This window comes from Mixophyes fleayi, chromosome 8 (genome assembly GCF_038048845.1).
Source record: "Mixophyes fleayi isolate aMixFle1 chromosome 8, aMixFle1.hap1, whole genome shotgun sequence".
NCBI lineage: Eukaryota > Metazoa > Chordata > Amphibia > Anura > Limnodynastidae > Mixophyes > Mixophyes fleayi.
The window spans coordinates 119,192,111-119,213,061 of NC_134409.1; the positions used below are offsets into that span (position 1 = coordinate 119,192,111).

The 20,951-nt window shown below is 40.4% G+C and overlaps 1 protein-coding gene across 1 annotated transcript in view; it reads right to left on the reverse strand.

The window, feature by feature from the left end:
• Positions 1 to 20,951, reverse strand: part of CFAP20DC (CFAP20 domain containing) — a 264,360-nt gene that overhangs the window by 69,470 nt on the left and 173,939 nt on the right. The window contains exons 3-4 of the mRNA XM_075183331.1: positions 18,459 to 18,833; positions 1,910 to 2,113 (exon numbers count right to left, since the gene is read on the reverse strand). Of these exons, the coding sequence (XP_075039432.1) occupies positions 1,910 to 2,113; positions 18,459 to 18,833 (579 nt within the window). The remainder of the gene's footprint in view (positions 1 to 1,909; positions 2,114 to 18,458; positions 18,834 to 20,951) is intronic.

The following is a 20,951-nucleotide window of genomic DNA, read 5'->3' on the forward strand; positions in this document are numbered from 1 at the left end:
TGTTGTGATGATGCAGAGACTAACCAACACTTCACATGACCCTTGTCCAGACATTTTATTTAGAGTTGACAGCATTTTGGTAGCAGTATACTGCAGGCACAAACAAAAACGTATTATTTTAATTTGGCATTGATTAATATTATTTTGTTTCATTTGACTGCATGCTATGAATCTGTCAAGAAAACAGCTTGTGAAATTAGTGCAGAGGAATACCCCCTACAAGGACATTTAGGGCCTGAGAGTCATTAAGGAGAGTAAAGCATAAAAAAGGAGTAACTTTGCACCTGGGCAAAACCATGTTGCATTGGAGGGGGATGTACATTTAAAATGTGGGGACAGATTTATAGTTGGGGTAGGGCATGTCCTAGATCAACTCTAAATTTCACTGTAAAAATAAAGCTATCAAATATTGGTATGCTAGATGAAAAAACAGACAGTATTTTACTTATGTGCAAAATAATAAACTAAGTTGCACCCCTTGTAGTGTAACATGGTTTGTCCCGGAGAACATTTACTCATTTGTTTGCCTTACATTCCTCAATGACTCAGCCCCTTAGTGCTTTGTCCAGAAGTGTGGAGAAGCTTATGCTGAGGCAGTATGTGTAGACTGGTAGAAATGTGTGCTACTACCAAAAGGCTAAGGGGTAAATGTATCAAGCTGGGGGTTTAAAAAAAGTGGAGATGTTGCCTATAGCAACCAATCAGATTCTAGCTGTCATTTTGTAGAATGTACTAAATAAATAACTAGAATCTGATTGGTTGCTATAGGCAACATCTCCACTTTTTCAAACCCCCAGTTTAGTAAATATACCCCTTAGAGTTAAGTTTGTCCTTGTGAAGCTGCCATGTGGCAATTCAAAATATGCAACATCTCAATGTTGCCAAACATATATAGAATGGTCATCCTTTTGTGTGTTATATTATCCTCAATATCTTACAGCAACAAAGTATTTATCTGTTGACAACAAATAACACTGTAGGATTATAAGTAACAGATCTTCTAAGTGGTAGATATTGAATATTTTATTCTTATTCTTTAATAAATATTTTTTATTTACATTTTTCATAGCTTCCTATTCATATCCTCTGACATTGTGTGGATGCACATTTTTATAATCCAATTTGTCCGCTGTTCTATTTCATGTTCATGGACATGTTTATATTTTATTTTAGCACCATAAGAGGGATAGGAGATTGTTATCACTGCCATAAGAGTAATATCTCTACTACTGGCTACTCCAGGGGGTAAATGTATCAAGTTGAGAGTTTTCCGGCGGGTTTGAAAAACCAATCAGATTCTAGTTATCATTTATGTAGTACAACCTACAAAATGAAAGCTAGAATCTGACTGGCTGCTATAGGCAACATCTTCACTTTTCAAACCTGCCGGAAAACTCTCAGCTTGATAAATATACCCCCTATCATTTATGTAGTACATTATACAAAATGACAGCTAGAATCTGACTGGTTGCTATAGGCAACATCTCCACTTTTCAAACCAGCCGGAAAACTCTCAGCTTGATTCATGCACCCCCAGGTTGATACATTTACCCCAGGGGGTAAATGTATCAAGCTGGGAGTTTGCGGCAGGTTTGAAAAGTGAAGATGTTGCCCTTAACAACCAATTGGATTCTAGTTAGCATTTATTTAGTACATTCTACGAAATGATAACTAGAACCTGATAGGTTGCTATAGGCAACATCTCCGCATTCCAAAACCGCCGCAAAATCGCAGCTTGATACATTTACCCCCAGAGCTGCAGCAAAATATAAAGATTAGTATATGAAGTTGGAGGTCCTCTTAAAAAAACAGGGAGTGGACAAAATAAAATAAAAAAGCTGAACCTCCATCGTCAATAGACTGTGGTTTAAGTGGCGTGTAATAGTCATCAGCTTGAGATTGCACTTACTGGTGGCAGACAGGAGTTCCAGGTCGTTGTATCATCGCTGCTCGTACTCATGCTGACGTTGCAGTGGTCAATCTGAGACTGGCTTAACCCGTGAGAAGTCTCCTCGCCCTCCAGTTCCTCCTTCTGCTGCCTCTTCATACTGGCTAGCATCTGCATTTCGGAGGCACTCAGGCGGTTTACTTGGTAATTTCTCCAGTCATACTCCTAACAAAGAAATACAAAGGTTTTGGTCCTTTTAATGTGTCACCTGCAGATGCATTAAAATCGGTATAAACAACTCAGTAGTAGTATTGTAAATCTCAACGCGTAAAGATCCAACAAAAAGTGTGAAACAAAAAACAAGATTATAATGAACAATATTGTGAAAATAAAAATATTTATTTATAAAATGAATGTTGTTTGTAAATTAAAACAGAGGTATTCCCAAAACTGATTGATGCTTTGTTTAAAATTTATTTTCTTATAGAGTATTTTACCCAATCTTCAATGATGGAAGTGCTGGTTTTTTTTGGTGCAAATTAAGATGTTTTATTTGACCTCAGCTGAGGAAGTAAAATGGCAGCTTCCACTGATGTGTAGAAATAAAAACATACAGATAAATTGATTTTTCTGTGCAGATAACCTTTGGATGTATATCATGCTGAACATTTAGGGCCTGATTTTGAGTTAGGAGCAAATCAAAGAAAAGGAGCAAATTTGCACCTAGGCAAAACCATGTTGCATTGGGGGGGGGGGGGGGGGGGTTTTAAATTTAAAGTGTAGGGACAGATTTATAGTTGGGATAAGGCATGTCATAGATCAACTTTAATTTCAGTGTAAAAATAAAGCTATCAAGTCTTTGTGTGCTACATGAAAAAACAGCCAGTATTTTCAGTGCGTGCAAAAAAATAAGTCAGTTTGTACCCCTTGCATTGTAACATTGTTTGTCCAGGTGCAAATTGGCTCCTTTTTTTTGCTTTGCTACTAACTCAAAATCAGGACCTTATACAGAAATACAATTAAAATAAACCCATGGTGTATACCCCTTACACTTCTAGTAGATAGCTTAAGGACAAGACTCTCCATAAAATGTACAGACAGTTGGTATCTATGTTGTACGTGATCTTAAAATTGCTGTACCCAATCAAATGAAATGAAAGTATATAATGTTTTGATAACAATAGTGTTTTGCAATAACACACGGGTGCTATCTAAATTCTCTACATATAGTGCTAAAACCGTTGGCATTCAAACAGTTAAATTCTAAGATTAGGAAACGGACAAACTTTGTGTTCATTATCCAGCATGTGAGATTCTCTCTGATTCCCAGCAAAGTGCCGCATGCTAAAAATGAAAATGATCCGGGTTGTACACGGACATCTCTCTAAGACTTTAGAAGACGGGTTCTCCAATCCCTGCAAGTTGTTAAACTTTAGATCCTGCTTGGAACGAAGAAAGATCATCCGTATGTCATTATTTTATATCTGAGCTTTTTATGCAGCTTTAATGTTTCAAGAGCTCAATTTTTCACACATTTCTTACATTGTTACTTTGGCTGTTTTAGGAAGATTTATGCAGTCCTATTATGGACTAAAAATAACTCAATAGACAGGCTGTTAGAATGGAGAGAAAGATTAGGAATAAGCTGGGTGGATATGTCTGGAGGAAAATGAATCACTTTTTTGTTTAACTGAAAAAAGAAAGATCTGCTGTGAATGCCAAAAATCATTACACGTTATGTAACATGTTCACTTGGCTAAATAGTATTTACAAATCAAATGAATAACCTAATTCAGGAAAGAAGCAACAGCTGCCCAGCATATCCTTGTGTATAAGATTTGTGGCTGTGTTTCCAGAGGTTAATGTTCTTTATATATAGCTTTACAGAATCCAGAGAGGGTCATGGATAGTTAATGTAAGGTGGACTATCTCTCCTGCTTGTCTCCCATAGGGATAGTTTCTATAGATATAATCCCCCACATCAATATACTGATAATAGACAAGTGGAATTCACAGTGCACTGTTGTGAAGTCTTGGAAACATATGTCTATATAAATGGAGCTTTGTGATGTCATCACATTAGTATATCATACTTGCCAACTTTTCCTTGTTGGCTTTAGAGAGATCCTGGGGGAGGGTGGGTGTACGTGGGCGGGGTTTAATGAATCGCATCATTTTGACCAATTACGCCAGTTATCTATTGCGGGGGCGAGAACCGGGAGGTTGCCTTGCTCTACCAGGAGGTCTCCCAGAAATGCGGGAGTCTCCCGGACATTCTGGGAGAGTAGGCAACTATGCATTAAAGAAAAGTAGCTAATGAATCTCTAGAGACTGAAGTGTCTTTTACATTTCTATCTCCATTACTGAAGTCATGTTGTCTTACCTGTCAGTCTTTGATTAAATCTTAGTCTCCATGAATATGGCCACCTCCATAGGCATCAATACATGGACATAGGACACAATTTCTGAACTGTGTCATCATGCCACAGATGGTGAAGCCAACCACGCCTTGTACTGGCTCAGCATCAGGGATAATGCCAGACTCTTCAGGGAGTGAGGGAGATCACCCCTATTTCAGGGAGTCTCCCTGACATTCAGGGAGAATTGGCAAGTATGTAGTATATACTGGAAAAACGTGTGTGGCATTTTAAAAAGCGCTGTGGGGGTTTGTGTCTGCAAATCTCTACTTCATAAGGCAGGTATGTTATGCTGTCTTGTCTATTCTTGAATATCAAAACTGTTCTGCTTACTCAAAAAACTAGACCACAAATAGAGATTGGAAAAGGAATATTGATCCCTATAGTAAGTGTACACAGAATTTAAGGGACATGCAGAACAGAACATAGATGCTGCAGCATTTTTATTTTTATTTTTGTTTTTAACTTAGCCATTCATCATTTTAAAAGCATGAGCAGATCATTGTTACATGGAGTTTTAATGATAAATGTTTTCATTCCTGGCACAAATTTAATAGCATCAGCTTTTTAAAGAGGAAATGTCACCAATGTGCGAATAGCTGAGATTTATAATGCATCACTTAAAGCTGCATTACAACCTTGGCAAATATTTTCCTAAGGTGACCCCTGCCCCTGGTCGGAGCCCCAAGGGCTGATACATGCATTGGTTTTTCTCAGGGAGTTGGTTCTGTAATGCATAAGAAGCAAAATAATATTGTTAGCCAACATATTAGATGGAGGGGGTTAAGGGGTGTGAGCAGGACAACCAATCACAAGCTGCAACCTTTTGAGCTCTCTTGCTCCGGGGAGGGGCCGTTCTAGGAAAATATTTTCCTAATTGGCTGTGCAGCATAAATACTTAGCAGTCAAGCCTAATACTTTCAAAACAATAATCTATTTGTTTGTTGGCACCAGAATCTACGCCGTAAATAGCACAATTTATATTTAATTAATGAACAATGATATTAATAATATAAGACAAGATTTAGTATTTTTTCCTACAAATACCTACTCTGCTATTTGAAGCCTTAAAGTAGTATGCAGCCTGCAGCTTATCCAACTAATAAGCTGCAGGCTGCATACGGCCCTACGGTATGCCTCCTGCGGGCTAGTAGACTTTTTCCTCGCCTCCACTAACCTGGGGGCACACTGTATGGTTGCCCTTGTTGCTGTAACTCTCATTTAATGCGAAGTTAGACAAAGAGCGCTGCTAGCGCTACAGACAAGACAAAACTCCTGGGGAATAGGCGGCAGAGCAACAATGTAAGCTCTGTCCACCATATGGGTGGATTAGTACTGGGCCTTAATACTATTGCTGTGCATCATATTGGGTATTTGTTACGCTGTACCATGTGGTCACATGTTAATTAATATTGCTGGTGGCATAACGCTGGGCACTACTGCTACTGGTGACATATTATGTGGCACTATTGGTGGTGCTGTACTACACACTGCTACTGCTGGTGGCATATTATTACTACTACTTCTGAGGTTTATTAATGAGCATTACTGATCCTTGTAGCATATTATTACATAGCATTACAACTGCTACTGATATATTATCACATATTATTATTTCTGATAATAATAGTGTATAGTATTACTGGACATTACTACTACTGCTGTACATATTACTGGGCATTACTACTACTGCTCCATATATTATTGGGCATTACTACTACTGGTGTAATTAACACTTGGCATTAATACTACTGCTGTGCGTAATACTGGGCATTACAATTACTGCTGTACATATTACTGGGCATTACTACTACTGCTCCATAAATTACTGGGCATTACTACTACTGGTGTAATTAACACTTGGCATTAATACTACTGCTGTGCGTAATACTGGGCATTACAATTACTGCTGTACATATTACTGGGCATTACTACTACTGCTCCATAAATTACTGGGCATTACTACTACTGCTGTATGTAATACTTGGCATTACAATTGCTGCTGTCGTATTAGTGGGCACTACTACTGCTGCATATATTACCTGACATTACTACTATTGCTGTATGTATTACTGGGCATTACTACTACCGCTGGACGAGTTGGTGGCTATTACTTCTGCTGCTGTACGCAATATTGGGCATTACCACTACGCCTATATGTACTACTGGGCATCACTGCTGCTGCAGCTGGTACATCACTCAATGCAACTGACACCAACTGTTCCTGAATTCCAGGAAATATCTGTCCCTGGAAATGTCGCTTCCAGATCCCAGCAGAGGCGGGGCTAATCTCGTGAATCTGGCATCTGAGCAGGAGGCGGGACCACAGTGACTCAATCACATCGACCACAGCCCCTCCCACACTTGGCACCTGACTTCCCCAGCGGGACCTCCCAGAGAGGTGGTAATAAAAGTTGGCAAGTATGCCTTAGCTATGTCACAAGTTCCTGCCAGCGTTGTGTACAGGTGATGGGTTCACTCTATTTTGGCTTCCTATAGCTAATGTTATTATAAGACATTTTATTACACTCTTAATTTTTTGTATCTTCCAGTTTAAAGAATAATATAATGACGCCTGCAATCTGCTTGGCTCAGATCATTAATTCTGAAATGTTAGACTACAGCTCTACGTGTGTAAAAGTTTAATTACTAACTATCTGCATGGTGGCACTATTACCCAAAGGGCCACACTTTATTTCTTAGTTTAAAAAATATTTGAACTCAACAAAGAGAACGCTGTGAAATCATGAATAAAACATTGCAGGCAAAGCGACCCTGAAAGTTTACCAAGTAGTTATAAGTGGAGTTTTGTAAGCATTTTGGCAGCACTGTGTTTTCAGGGATTAGTGATGATTATTTAAGACCAGGCAGTAATGATCTTTGGAATGCAGGTGTCAGATTGCTAGGCTACATGAAGTTACTGCTTAGAAGTCAGTCACTCAGCAGCGTAAGTGGTCTACATCTATTTTTAGGTATTGTCTTTGTTAAATAAAGCTCTTGACTTTGCAACATGCTTGGAGAATAGCTGAGTGAGATCTCTTTATCCTGATATTTGTAAAGTGCCAACATATTCTGCAGCACTGTGCAATTAGAGAATCATCATCATCATCATCACCACAGACATACAAACATAAGGACTATCTATTGTAGCCAAGTTTTTGGACGAACATGGAGACCCCTGCAAGGACGACCCAAAGCTATCTTACCTGATCAACGCCAAACAAGTCTCCAGCATTCGTGCCTTCTTCTGGCCTTGGACAAAGCGAATCTGAAGAGATTTACTTTTGAACCAACTACAGGCCATTGTGGCGAGCCAATCAGTGCTTTCCGCAGGCCTTTTGAATTTTGGGACCACGTTCCCTCATTGCCCTGCCCCCTCACAGCAGGTTATGTCAGGTCCAGGAAGAAGACCTCCATAATCAGGACATAAGACGCCGGAGAACAAGGGAGAAGGGATGGCGACACAGACGGTGACGATGAAAAATAAGGCGCGATTAAGCCAAGAAGAAATAAGACATTGGGATCAAGTTAGCAGAAGGTGATCAACAGGAGAAGCAGCAGGGGAAGGCACTGAGCAATCACGGTTCCCCCCTGCTGCCGACAAAAGCTGCCAGAAGGAGGCAAGGTCTTCGGGACCCTTTTTCATAGGGGTGCGTCTGCACACTTATTCCTAATATTCAGACAGAAGGTCCACCGGTACATTTCCAGGAACTAGGCCTGTGACAGTTAGACGGACACAAGGCTCTTTGATACATCTTAGGTTTTAATATATCATATATTTGGGCACCAGCAGTCACGCTTTAGGCATTTGGGCACCAGCAATTAGGTTTTAGGCCTGTGGGCACAAGCAGTCACGCTTTAGGCCTGTGGGCACCAGCAATTAGGCTTTAGGCCCATGGGCACAAGCAGTCACACTTTAGGCCTGTGGCTCCAGTTCAGACATTAGACCTGTTGCACATTAGGAGTATTTCCCACTATTTATTTCCTGCTATCCCATGGGAGCCCTTCCACTAGATAGGGTAGTGGTTTAGTGTTTACATTTTCTCCCATATATTAGGCCACACTACCTACAACTTTACTACACATGGCCTTATAGTCAATAGCTCCATGTACAATGTTATTTGCTCCATTTCTGTGTGCCCTTTCAGAATAGCACTCATTAGTCCCCCATTAAAGGTAGGCTCTTGATGTGCTTCCCGGTATAGGATCCATTAGTCATGTCCCGATTAAAGGTAGACTTTTGATATTTTATCCTGTGAATTTACTGACTGTTTTTTCTTTATTTGGTTGCAATGTATTGTGGGTGTCTTAGACTAGAACACTACACCTACAGTCATGGCCAAAAGTTTTGAGAATGACACAAGTATTGGTTTTCACAAAGTTTGCTGCTTCAGTGTTTTAGACCTTTTTGTCAGATGTTCCCATGGTATACTGAAGTAAAATTACAAGCATTTCATAAGTGTCAAAGGCTTTTATTGACAATTACATGAAGTTTATGCAAAGAGTCAATATTTGCAGTGTTGACCCTTCTTTTTGAAGACCTCTGCAATTCGCCCAGGCCCAGAACAAAATTGAGGTAACAGGAGTAGAGTGCAGTTTCTCTACTCCCACCCATCAATTCTAACACTCCTCTTCGCCTCCACTCTGCATAGTGAGTAAATTATAAGATTTTTCACTTCCCTATTGAATCCTCAAAATATTATACTGTATAGTGAAAATTGCTAGATCAGATCAGCTAAAGGAGACGAAAAACTCACTTTTGAAGTCTCCCATATATGAGAGTAAATTGTTTCTTTACTTTGTTTACTAGCGTAAATAGCATCCTGAAAACTTAACTCGCTTTGACATTTGGTTACGGACTCCAACTAAAAGTATTGGTGGCATTGTGTAGATCACAGACAACTATAATCAATTTTGAAGTGGCTTTCTTGTATACAATGCATGTGCCCGGCTCTTCTTTCTTAGTGAATTAATTTGCTTTGTTTATAACAGGTATTAATATAGATAGAAAGCTCAATCATTATAGACATTCTTCTTGGATGAATACTGTAAGGACAGACAAAATGCCTCTGCTGCTTTATTTGAAATAAAACATAAAAATAAAAGCATGTACAAGTTTTTTATTTTATTCATCCAGCAAGATATATCTCAAATAATAAGACATGTCGACTGAAAGTCTGTAATTGTAATGAAGAGTCTTAACCTGGAGGCAAGGAAGGGAATGGGGTGATCAAAAGTCTTCAAATGTGAGTGCCTACTACGAGTCAGCTTGTAGTAATAGGCAATAACCTAGAAAGTTATACTTGCTATTTAGGATTGCAGGGGAAAATACATGAGATGAATCAGGCTTGTCAGCTGGCTTGTTTAGAAGCATTATTTGAAAATTGTTCTCAAGCGCTTATAGGCTTAAGTTGCTGGTGTTTTTTTGCTGTTTGAACACAGCTCTGGGGCTCCGCTTTACATTCTGTCAGGGTACTGTCTGTCTTTGTGAAATTGGAACTTACCCTCTGTGCCCAGCCCTTAAAAAGTTGTTGTGAGAGAACAATAGCCGGTAGGGTCCAAAGTCTTGTTAAAGACATAGGAGTCTATTTATGACCCTGCACATTTTGTACACGTTAATTATCATTTCTCTTGGCAATGATATGAAATTATTTAACATGCCTATTTATTCAAATTGATTAGCCGGGACGGTGGCTCAGATAGCAGCCTGTCCTGGCGAATAGTCTATAGTAAAGTGATCGCAACTGCGATCACTTAAGTTTCGTTAAGCCGCGAGTGCTCAGAACACCATTAGCAGTAGGAGTGAAGGGAGGTGCACAAAGATTCCTCTCCTGCGATGCTCTCTCCATAGGGAAGAACGGCTGACGCCATCTTTAGATAGCGCTAGAAATCAGGGGACAAGCTCCGAAAAGTTAAGCTTCTCAGAGCTTGGTAAATAGGTCCAGGCTGCAGTGCCCATTGGGAATAATAGGATCTGCTGTAGTTTGCTTAGTGCAGAAGATTTCGCTGATATCTCCTGCTTTAGGCTAATGTTAAATAACAACATAACTGAGTTTTACCTAAACCAGACATGCATGTTAAAATAAAAATGCATGGTTTTTAGGCTTCATAAATAGACCCCATAGGGATAGATTTATCAAACCTTTTCAGATTCTCGTTATCATTTATTTAGTGCATTCTACAAAATAATAGCTAGAATCTGATTGGTTGCTATAGGCAACATCTCCACTTTCAAACCTATAGGAAACTCGCACCTTGATACATTTACCCCCAAGGTATCATTTATCTAGTGCATTCTACAAAATGATAGCTAGAATCTGATTGGTTGTTATGGGCAACATCTCCACTTTTCCTTTTTAGAAGGTATGATAAATCTAGCCCATAGACGGTGTTAATTATCTAGCTTTGAAAAAATAGCCTTCATTTTAATTTTTATTTACAGCTATGCATCATTCTGCATCTGCAGTGAGTACTCTATCAAATACACTTTCTTTGGAAACTGAACAAATGGGCCCAAATCTGAAACATCCGGCAGCTTGAACCTCAATACTGGATCCGACGGAGCACCGTTAGCTCTATAGGATGATGAGTGCATTCACTATCAGAAAAATCTGGTCATAAGTCCAGTCATAGTCTGCCTGTATTTATCATCTTTTTACGCTAATAAACCGGCAGATTTGTAGGCAATTCGTTCTTAAACAACTTAATTGGCCATCAAAATAGCAGCGTTTATGGTTATATTAATAATCTGTGGTTGTGGCCAAGTGAAGTTATTGAAATCAAAGGACATCTGGCGATCAAGTTACCTCGCCCTCCTGACGATGGGAAGGACCAGACACTGACAACTAGCTTCGTAAGGCAGTACAGTGCAGCAAGGCACTATCAAGTATCAGGGGCGGACCCAGACATTTGTCCTACCCCGGGCATTTTAGGGGGGGCGATTTAGGCCCCCCCCTTTCTGATGTCTAAGGCTGCCGGCGGCTGCACAGTATGTGCAGGTCCGTTCAGCAGTGAAAGTGTGCTGTCCCGCTGCTCTGATTGTGTTTAAAACACAATCAGAGCAGCCGGGCAGCATACTGATCGCCCCCCCCTGGATCCGCCACTGTCAAGTATGGGGTTGGGAGTGGAACTTTGTGAACATTTTGCAAGCTTGTGTTAGAAATAGTTTTAGAATCATTCTAACCGAAAAGTTGCTGTAAACTTTTCATCATCTCCTATATTTTTTTCATGATTTCATGATAGCTATCCTTTAAATGAATATATTATCAGTGCTGAGGTAGTGTAAGAGATAACTAATATGGTCTGACTATATATTTTTTTTTAGATATTATAGGTGAGGAAGAAAAATAAAAACAGGTTGTTCTCAGTTAACAGCTACAACATCTAGAGACCATGCTGCTTTTCAATCTAGCTTGCAATCTTCAACAAGGTGAAACTGCTGTGTTGGCTGTCCCAATAATACAAGTAAAATTCTTAAGTAGGCCCCTTAGTATCTGCTCTGCTGTGTGTAGGTTGAAGCCAATTTCGCAGCTTTGATATTATTATACTGTATTTTTTATATAGTGATATATGAAACAAGTATAAAAAAAACCCTTCTCTTGTATAGCGTGAACGACACAATTGACAAAAAGGCTGAAACGCTGGAAAACCCCACAAGAACGGCAGTTTTTCAAAGCGCCACTTGAGAAATCACTGTCCCAATTTTTTTTTCGTTTTTTTAACTGCCAGAAAAGAGCTAAAACCAGAGGTAGTTGTGAGAGGTGAGATGGCTGAAACCACATGCGCTATCTTGCCTGATAAAACAAGATACCACCCCCCCATGAATGGGCCATGTTGCTTAGCATGAGTTCTGCTCCACTCACCTAGAGATGCCCAGTCCAGTGCTAAGGAGCACTGGGCCCCTCCTTGTACCCTTGGCTGGTGGGTAGCGGGGAAGGGGGGGAGGAAATCACCTTTGCCCGCTTTAGTAATTGCAATATCAACTTGTGGCTCCGTTATTATTAAGCAAAAAATGTCTGCCCCCATTATTATGAAGTAAATAAACTGTGCCCCCTTTTATTATTTTATTAAATAACTAGATGTGCCCCCTTTATTGTTCTAATAAATTATGCATTTCTGCTATATCTGTAGTGTAATGTTATTAATACTTACCTACCATCTTCTTGCCATAATCCACTGGATAACAAAAAACAAAACAAAAAACAAAAGCAGTGAAACATACTACTCACTAGGACAATGTTTCTTAACTCCAGTCCTCATGCACCCTTAACAGCTCTTGTTTTGAGGATTTCTGTCTGTGGAAGCAGGTGGGATAATTACTGACCCAGCAAAGTAGACTACGTCACCTGTGCATGATTAAAGAAATCCTGAAAACATGAGCTGTTGGGGGTTCATGAGGACTGGAGTTAAGAAACTCTGCACTAGAAGCTCCTGGCGCAAATGAGTTAAAGTAAGCCTGCTTACTTCATAAACGGGCCAATCAGAATCGGTCTCTTATGCGGCAGTATGATTGGTCATCCATCATTCGTTGCAATCTTGCAGAGCTAAACCATATGATATTCCATACAAATAGGAGCAATCAGATTACTGCATGTATAGACTTGTGGTTTTGAGATCCCGATCTTGGATTTGACTGTTTATTTGGTAACTGGTTTGCTCCCTTTAAATTGGACTAACTATTCTTACTGGATTCTCAGTTTGTATTATGGCTTACTAGAACCCCTGATTCTATTTATCTAACCTTCCTATACTTTTCTAAATCTCTCTCTTTTGGCTACCATTGCTTTGTGTTTAAGTTTGCAGAACCCAATTGCTGGACAGCTCCTCTCGAAGGAAAAAAAGTGTCAATTTTAGCTAAAGAAGCAGATGAGTCTTCAGATGTTACAGTGTGGAGGATAATGTCTATCAGTCATGGTTATGGGCAGTCTGCAGCCTACATGCATTTGTGTGCCCACATTACATTCATATGCACACACAAGGAAGGAAAGTGGGCAAGCTGGAAATAATTCCTCTTGAGCATGTTGGGTTTCAGAGCATTGTATGAATGCAAACAGAGTTATTTTTACTAATTAGTCCATTGCTGTTAAGCTGGAATTTCAAAAGCAGATTGCAGTCCATGGCCGTGCTTTACAACCACCATGCACTATACACTAAAGCAGTAAAGTAAACATTTTCCACTCAAAAAACTGAAAGAAGCAAATTGCTTTTTTCCATTATTTCTAAGAGATTAATTTAATATTAATCTTTGGGTCAAACCTCGGAAAAGGTTTCCAAACTAAGGTACTGATTATTTTTATTTAGAAGATAGGCGCATTGGTAACAAGTATGTAGAATTTATTCATGACAGTTACACACAATCAATGCACTAAGGCACACACAATGAGAGCTACTTACTAACGTTGAATGGAACACAAGTCTGTACTGAAACCATAGCAACCAGCCATTTGCTTTAATTAATGTTCATTTATTAACTGGAAAACATGCAGATCCCGGTTGTTCCTACTTGTCCAGCAAGTGCATTCCAAGGTTCAGGCAACCTTCCCATGTTTGAAAACACTTTGCAGATGTTCTAGGAAACATGACGGTTCTACCATACAGATCAAAGTCCATCCTGATTCCACTTTAAGACAAAACCTTTCATTAATTTAAACTTCTATTTGTCTCTGAAAATACTTTTTGGTTTAGTCTAAATTTTGTCCTAAATTAATTATGAGAATCAGAGAACATTGGTACCGTCTGACATGGTGCAGTGTGTTGTGTTTGAAGAGTCTTATTACATTGTCTATCGTGTGTCCAGAAATGCTATTTTCTACTAAAGTACAAATGGAAGTGAACACACCTGGAAAACCTGGAAACACCTCTTAAAATCTGCCTTCTCCATACTGCCCAACTTTTCCATTTTCCCTATTGTGATCTTCCAGTCAGCTATCGAGCCTGGGAGGGGGCGTGGTGAAGCCATTGTGTCACTGCTGTAGCCCCAACGTGATTTGCGTCATTAAGCTCCGTGTCCGCCCAGGATGGGGTCTGCTCTTTCAGTGGTCCCGAAGGATGCCTCAAAATTCATGAGCCTCCCAGACGTTGCAGGAGAATGGGCAAGTATGAACTTCTCAAGTACTGCTAGTTTATTCCATTAATCCAGATTAGTGCATACCAGGGGCAAACGCAAGATTTGTAGAGGGGGGTTTCCAGCATGCATGGGGGCGTGGCTATAATTTTAGACAGTGCTTGGCTGCTCTCCAACTCTTCCTATCCCCATAATATACATGGGCAATGCTGCGTGCACTACTGTTAGGTGCACGCAACTCTCCCTTTTCAAGCAGAGCTGTGTGAAGCAGGATCAGGGTCCATCCACCTCAATTATACAGTGCCCCAGGCTCGGAGGGGGGTTTCCAGGCACTAGGAACCCCCCCCCCCCCCCCCCCCCCTCGGTTTGCCTATGCATACCTATGTACATTTGTGCGCATGAGTCACATAAGGGGATGTGTTTTTGCTTTGTGCTTTTCTGACTGGCCACCAGACATACAATTTCTAAATCATGATATGGTTCAGTGGTTCTCTAGAGTCTACTCATTCACTTCCTCTAGATTAAAGAGCAAGCTGTGAAGGAAGCGAATAAATAGACTCCAGCGAGACTTGAACAGCTAGCCAATAATTCTTTCTCTGGATATAGAAACTGTATATCTGGAGCTAAGCCAGATGCAGATACTGCAGATACTTTCAGGAAAAAAGATTACTTACCATAGCAGCCCCCTGCCAGTAAACACTGAGATAACACTGTTATGTACTACAAACCAAAGGATTTAATCTAAATATAATCTATATATAATGAGACCGTTGCTACTCTGCCGGATTGTTTGGGATTAAAAAATAAAGTGGCTTAAGGCACACAAAATGTGAGGGTCGTGATAAAAGATTGCATCAAGGGACTTTATTTCTAGCACAAAAGAGATTGTTGTGGACTATTAGGTAGATGGTATAAACCCATACTTGCCCACTCTCCCGGAATTTCTGGGAGGTTACCGAATTTTGGGGAATCCTTGTGGACTCCCGGTAGTGTAGGCATTCTCCAGCATAAAGGTGTACCCAAAGTCCCCCCCCCCCAAACCCTCCACCCCCACTATGCAATGCCATAAATTTCAGCATTCCATAGCAGAGGGCGGCGCCATGGTGGGATGGGGTCACCATGCCTCCTCCTGCATGTCACATGACCTCCTTTTAAGAGTAGGCAAGTATGTATTAGCCACAGTGCACTTTTTAATACACATATTTCTCACAAAAGCTTTGGAGCCAACAAGCTATATGGTTCTACACTTGCCTATATTTCCGAACTCATTTCTGGGAGTTAAAGAGTAGCAAAAAAAAAAAAAAAAAAAAAAAAAAAAAAGGGGGTGGGGCTTGTTGACATGATTCGTCACCAACCAGGCAGAGCAATCATGCCACACCCACCTCAATAAACACAGAGTGGATGTGGCGTACTTATACAAGTGCGGCCAAGCCTGGTGTTCAGCAGGCAAGGGCTCTCCAGGAGAACTGTCTGCGCTCCTGGCAGTCCTGGAGGTCTCCCACTAATTTGGGAGTCTTCCTCTGCTCTCTCCTTTTTTTTCTCCATTCAGAGCTGAAGAGGCACTCTAGCATTCTACTAAGATTATGCCATCTATCCATTGTTGATCATGTATAGTGTGCTAAAATATAGTGTAGAATACTTGTATCAACTATAAAAATGCACTAAACTACTAGTATTCTACATTTTCAATTTCATGATAGTTGCTTTATTGGATGGTAACAAGGAGGCAGAGTGCTGTATGTTATTGTAATCAATAGGAAATACTACTTACAAATCCAGATGCATTCTCCATTGCTTTTTTATTCTTGTAAACCTTCCATAACCTTTTCAACTTTCTATTTTTCCACCTCTGTAGGGAGGATAAACAAAGTCTGTGTATAACTGGCCAGAGCTCGCAGTGGGAGGATATAAACCTTCCTGAATCAATTCCCTCTCACAGTGGGCAAATAGAAACCTTAGTGAATCAATAAATTGGAAGTAGGTCTCGTTATTATTTGGTGTTCTGTCCATTGTTTTCTAAAAGCGGCTCCTACCTTATTCCTGTGAGAAACCTGAATTTTAAGCACACTGTGCCAGAAAATAAGAAACTGAAATTTGTGCTTCTAGAGAAAAATATGTTCAGAAATGAAATAGTGACACACCTAGACGGTATTATAAAAATATTCAATGCTTCATATTTGTTATATTTTTGTATTAACTGTGATATGTATGTACTATTTAACACTTTATCAAATTGGGAGGTTTGCTAATCAATAGGAGAAAAGCCCTAAAGCCGGCAAAATGGCCATTCAGGAGTCATGGTGTCCTGAAATGCTGATTTGTGACAGGTCAGTGCTATTCACCAATCAAAAATAGTGGGAGTCAACTTCTGGGTATGATAACGTCCATGCATAGTCAAGCTTCTTCTTCTGCATGCAAAGTGTGGGACCGCAGAAGGAGTAAGAAATCTATATGGGCCTGCAGCAGAGTTTTGGGGTCTGCATTGTGTCGCCATCAAAGATTCGGGGGTTGGGCCATATTGTAAAACCACCATAGATTTGGTGGTTCGCAGTGTAAATTGTATCCAGAAAAGGCCCAGCACTGTATAGTTGTCATTACAATGACGTCTGTATTGTGTAGTGTTCACTACAATGCACTTTTCATCACTACAATGCTCTCTGTATTGAAGAGTGGTCACGATAAACTCTCTGTATTGGAAATGATACAGCAGAAATCTCTGTATTATATAGATTTGTATTATAAAATTTTGCATTATATATTATATACAGTACTGTATTTTATAGTTTTGATGGCATCCCAGGATTCCACCAAAACCATTATCCATGCACTCATCATTTCACTTCTTGATTACTGTAACCTTCTCCCCATCAGCCTCCCCCTGCCTCACATCACCCCCCTTTGTTATATACATAATGCGGCTGCGACACTTATCTTCCTTTCATGCCGCACTTCTTCTGCCCCCCCTCTCTGTCTTGCCTTACACGGACTCCCCTTTCCCTACAGAATCCTTTTCAAACTCCTCACCATCACGTACAAGGCCCTACCCCATTCAACTGCCCCTTATATCTCCAACCTCCTCTGCATTCACACTTCCCCCCTGCGCTCGGCCAATGACCGTCACCTCTCCTTCACCCTGATCACCTCATGTCATTCCTTAATCCAAGATTTCTCCCGAGCTGCCCCCCCCCCCTCCACTGGAATGACCTCTCACGCTCCATCCAACTGCCCCTAATTTGTGCTCCTAAAAACGGCACTTAAAACTCACCTCTTCCTCCAAGCCTACCAGCCATCCACCTAACCCTCTCTCCATGCTCGTTCTCATCACCTCTCTCTTCCCGCCACCTTACTTACTCTCCTCCTGCGCTTGTTCCCCTCTTCTGACTCCTCTTTGTGCCAGCCGTCTGTTTGCCCTCCCTTCAGGATGTTCTTAACACAGAGCCCTCTTCCCTGATGTCTCTATACCATTTCTTCTGCGACAACTTCCCTATAATTGCTATGCCTGGAGTTCTGGAGTCTTGGTATTACTCTTTTATTGTTCTGTACTGTTTTACCCTGTATGGTCCACTGTTTGAATTATGTACGGTTCCGTAGAAACCTTGTGGCGGCTTATAAATAAATGCTAATAATATAGAAGTCACTATACTAGCTTTTGCATTAGATACGGGTGAGATGGGGCTGCTTAGTGTCAGATTATAACTCTTTAAAATAATTTTCATTGGTTGTATAAAACCAAACCCACATTAGCCAAACCAGACCAACCCCCACTGCAGCACATTGTGCTGACCCTCCCCTGACCTAGACTCTAATTGGGATTTTAGCAATGCACTGAAAGGGCAATAATTTATGGAAGGTTCCAAAGGCTAACGGAATTTGCTACATACACAATAAACCACAATACAGTGTGAAAATCACTGAAAATACATTTTAAACTTTCTAGTTTTACAGAACAAGTGAGCTTCAATGACATTACATTTTTAGATAATATGCTAATTCTTTTTTTAGTGATCCTTTCCATTTAAAGACCCTTATAGCATGCTTTATTACAGTGTTCTGAAAAGATCAAGGATAAAGGAAGTTTGTATTCACTTACTGATGCCTCATCTGTCATTTTCCTATCTTCCTTTGGGATTTCCTTCAGGGATTTCTTGCTCATTGAAGTTCTTAGCTTGTTATCTGATATAAATTGTTGGATTTTTGAAATGACTGAATTTCCCATGGAGACTTCACTTCTGCTTCCACTTGGGGACAAACTACGAGTTGGCATCAGGCTCCTCTGACTGCTGAAGTCTCCCATCTTTGAGTCTGCAGAAGGAGTATTTGAAGTAGAAGCCTTTAAGAGAGACTGTATGTTTGATGAATTTTCTGAACTTCTACTAGTGATGTCCACGGTTTGAGAAGACTCAGAGAACTTTGTGGAATTATGGTCTGATTTAGGGCTGGAACTCCACTGGAAGAAGTCTGTCTCCTGTTTTCAAGCAATAAAAGCACATAATGACTACACAGTAATTTGTTGTTTTTTTTTTAATTTCCCAGCATTTTACCATAAGACACTGATTGAATAAATGTAACAATGTAAACAACCAAATATCTTATTAACACCTTATGTTAATTAAGTATGACATTGAGAGCTTGTAAAAATGGCACATTTCCTATTCTATCGGACAAACCAATATTCATTAGTACGCAGCCTATCAATCAAATATTGGATCAGCCAACAGAATGTCTGCCTAAGTTTGTAACTGACAGGTGGACACTAAAGAGGACCTGTCATGTCTTTAATGCAAAATATATTTCTGGTGCATTTTATTTTTGCCTCTTATTTGCACACTGTCCAAGCATATAAAACAGACCGTTGGTAATCGTTTTTACAATTACCACCATTCCGACACCTGTCATGCCTCCCCTTGAAAATAATTAGACTTACCTTGACGACGCTGGAGATCCCCGAAGACATCGAAATGTCTGTCAAGCAAAATTTAAAGCGGCAATATTCGGTTAAGTGTTTAACCACTTAACCTTAGGGGACCCCACATTACCGACTTAAATTCTGCATGATCACACATCGCGATGACGTCAGGCAGCAGGGGCGGTCAGTTCTCCAATCGGAAAGCCTTCCTGTCATTATGCCGCTGTCTTCGGGGATCTCCAGCGTCGTCTTCAAGGTAAGTCTAATTACTATTCTTTCGGGGTTTTTTTGGAGGCATGACAGGTGTCAGAATTAACAGCATAGTTTTATCGTACCCCACCCAAACAGACCAACACAATGTTTTCCAACCCTTGAAAATATATTTTGTGACGTTTTGTGACAAATATATACAAGAAATATACTAATGTTTCCACTGACCAACAATTCCTTTGATCGGCCCTACCGCATGGTGTCCATATATAAAGAAGAGACAGTGAGAGTTACAACCTGCACACAGAGGAAAATAGGTGGGACAGTGCAATTGGTCAGTCTACAAAAAACTTGATCAGGGACAAAACTTCTGAGCATAAATCCAGTTGTGGAAGTGGGCCCGCATGACATACCGCCACTTCTCCCCACTGCCTTTGAAGCTCCTCTATGCTCTGCAAGCGGGTGCTTTGCTTGCAGAGCATGTAAGCAAAAGTTTAAAAACCCAGCTGCCCCAGCAGAAGAAAGAGGCACCCGAGTCATTTTTATTATGGGGGAGGGAGAGGCCGGGGGACACGGGGCCACCAGTGTAAGGCAAAGCAGAGATTTGGACATCTGGCAGACTTGATGTGTCATCAATGGGGGGGCGGGGCTGTGTGAATTGGTGGATCAGTAACAACTTTCACGCTACACTGCACCTTCCAGCGTGGACCCTCTCTCTGCCTCGTTGTTAAGAGCAGCTGTTCTCTGCCTGGCACCGAGCTCTTGCACAAACTCCACGAGACCTGCAGAGATGAAGCACCCTCTGAGGAGCTTTAAAAAGGACAGCTGGCAAGGGATTATCCGCAAGGTGTAATTAATTTGTGCAATAATTTACTGCTGTGATCTTCCTCGTTCTGCATTAACTGCATGACAACACAAAGGATAAATCTACAGCAACTTTTGGTGTTGAAACATGAACATGAAAAGTATGAAATCAAATCAAAGAAATCTAGATTTGTACCAGCTCAGTTAGAAATACAGTATATTCTATTTCTTATCATGCAGATCTAAACACTTTATGACTTCATGAAGAGATGTATGTCCAAACCTATGTCCATAATCGTAAATACTAGTCACGGTGACGGTGAATAACAGCAATAACCGTGCAATAATTCAGCACAGTACATCTGGTGTTACTATTACTCTTAGCAATTACCAAAAACTCTACACAGATGTTTGGAATCAGATAAAGAAAAGCTTTGCACAGCACAAATATTTCACCCCCACTTCCTAATGCCCCTATATGCATACAGCTATGGGATCATTCATCCAGAATGCTTGGGTTTTTCTCCTATGATCCAACCAAGGCTTTTGAATGAGACACATGTTGCCTACCGGTAAACTACACTAAGAATAATCACCAACACACAAGGTGATCACATTCCCGATCTGCATTATAACTCATCACTATATGGTGATATCCTATCT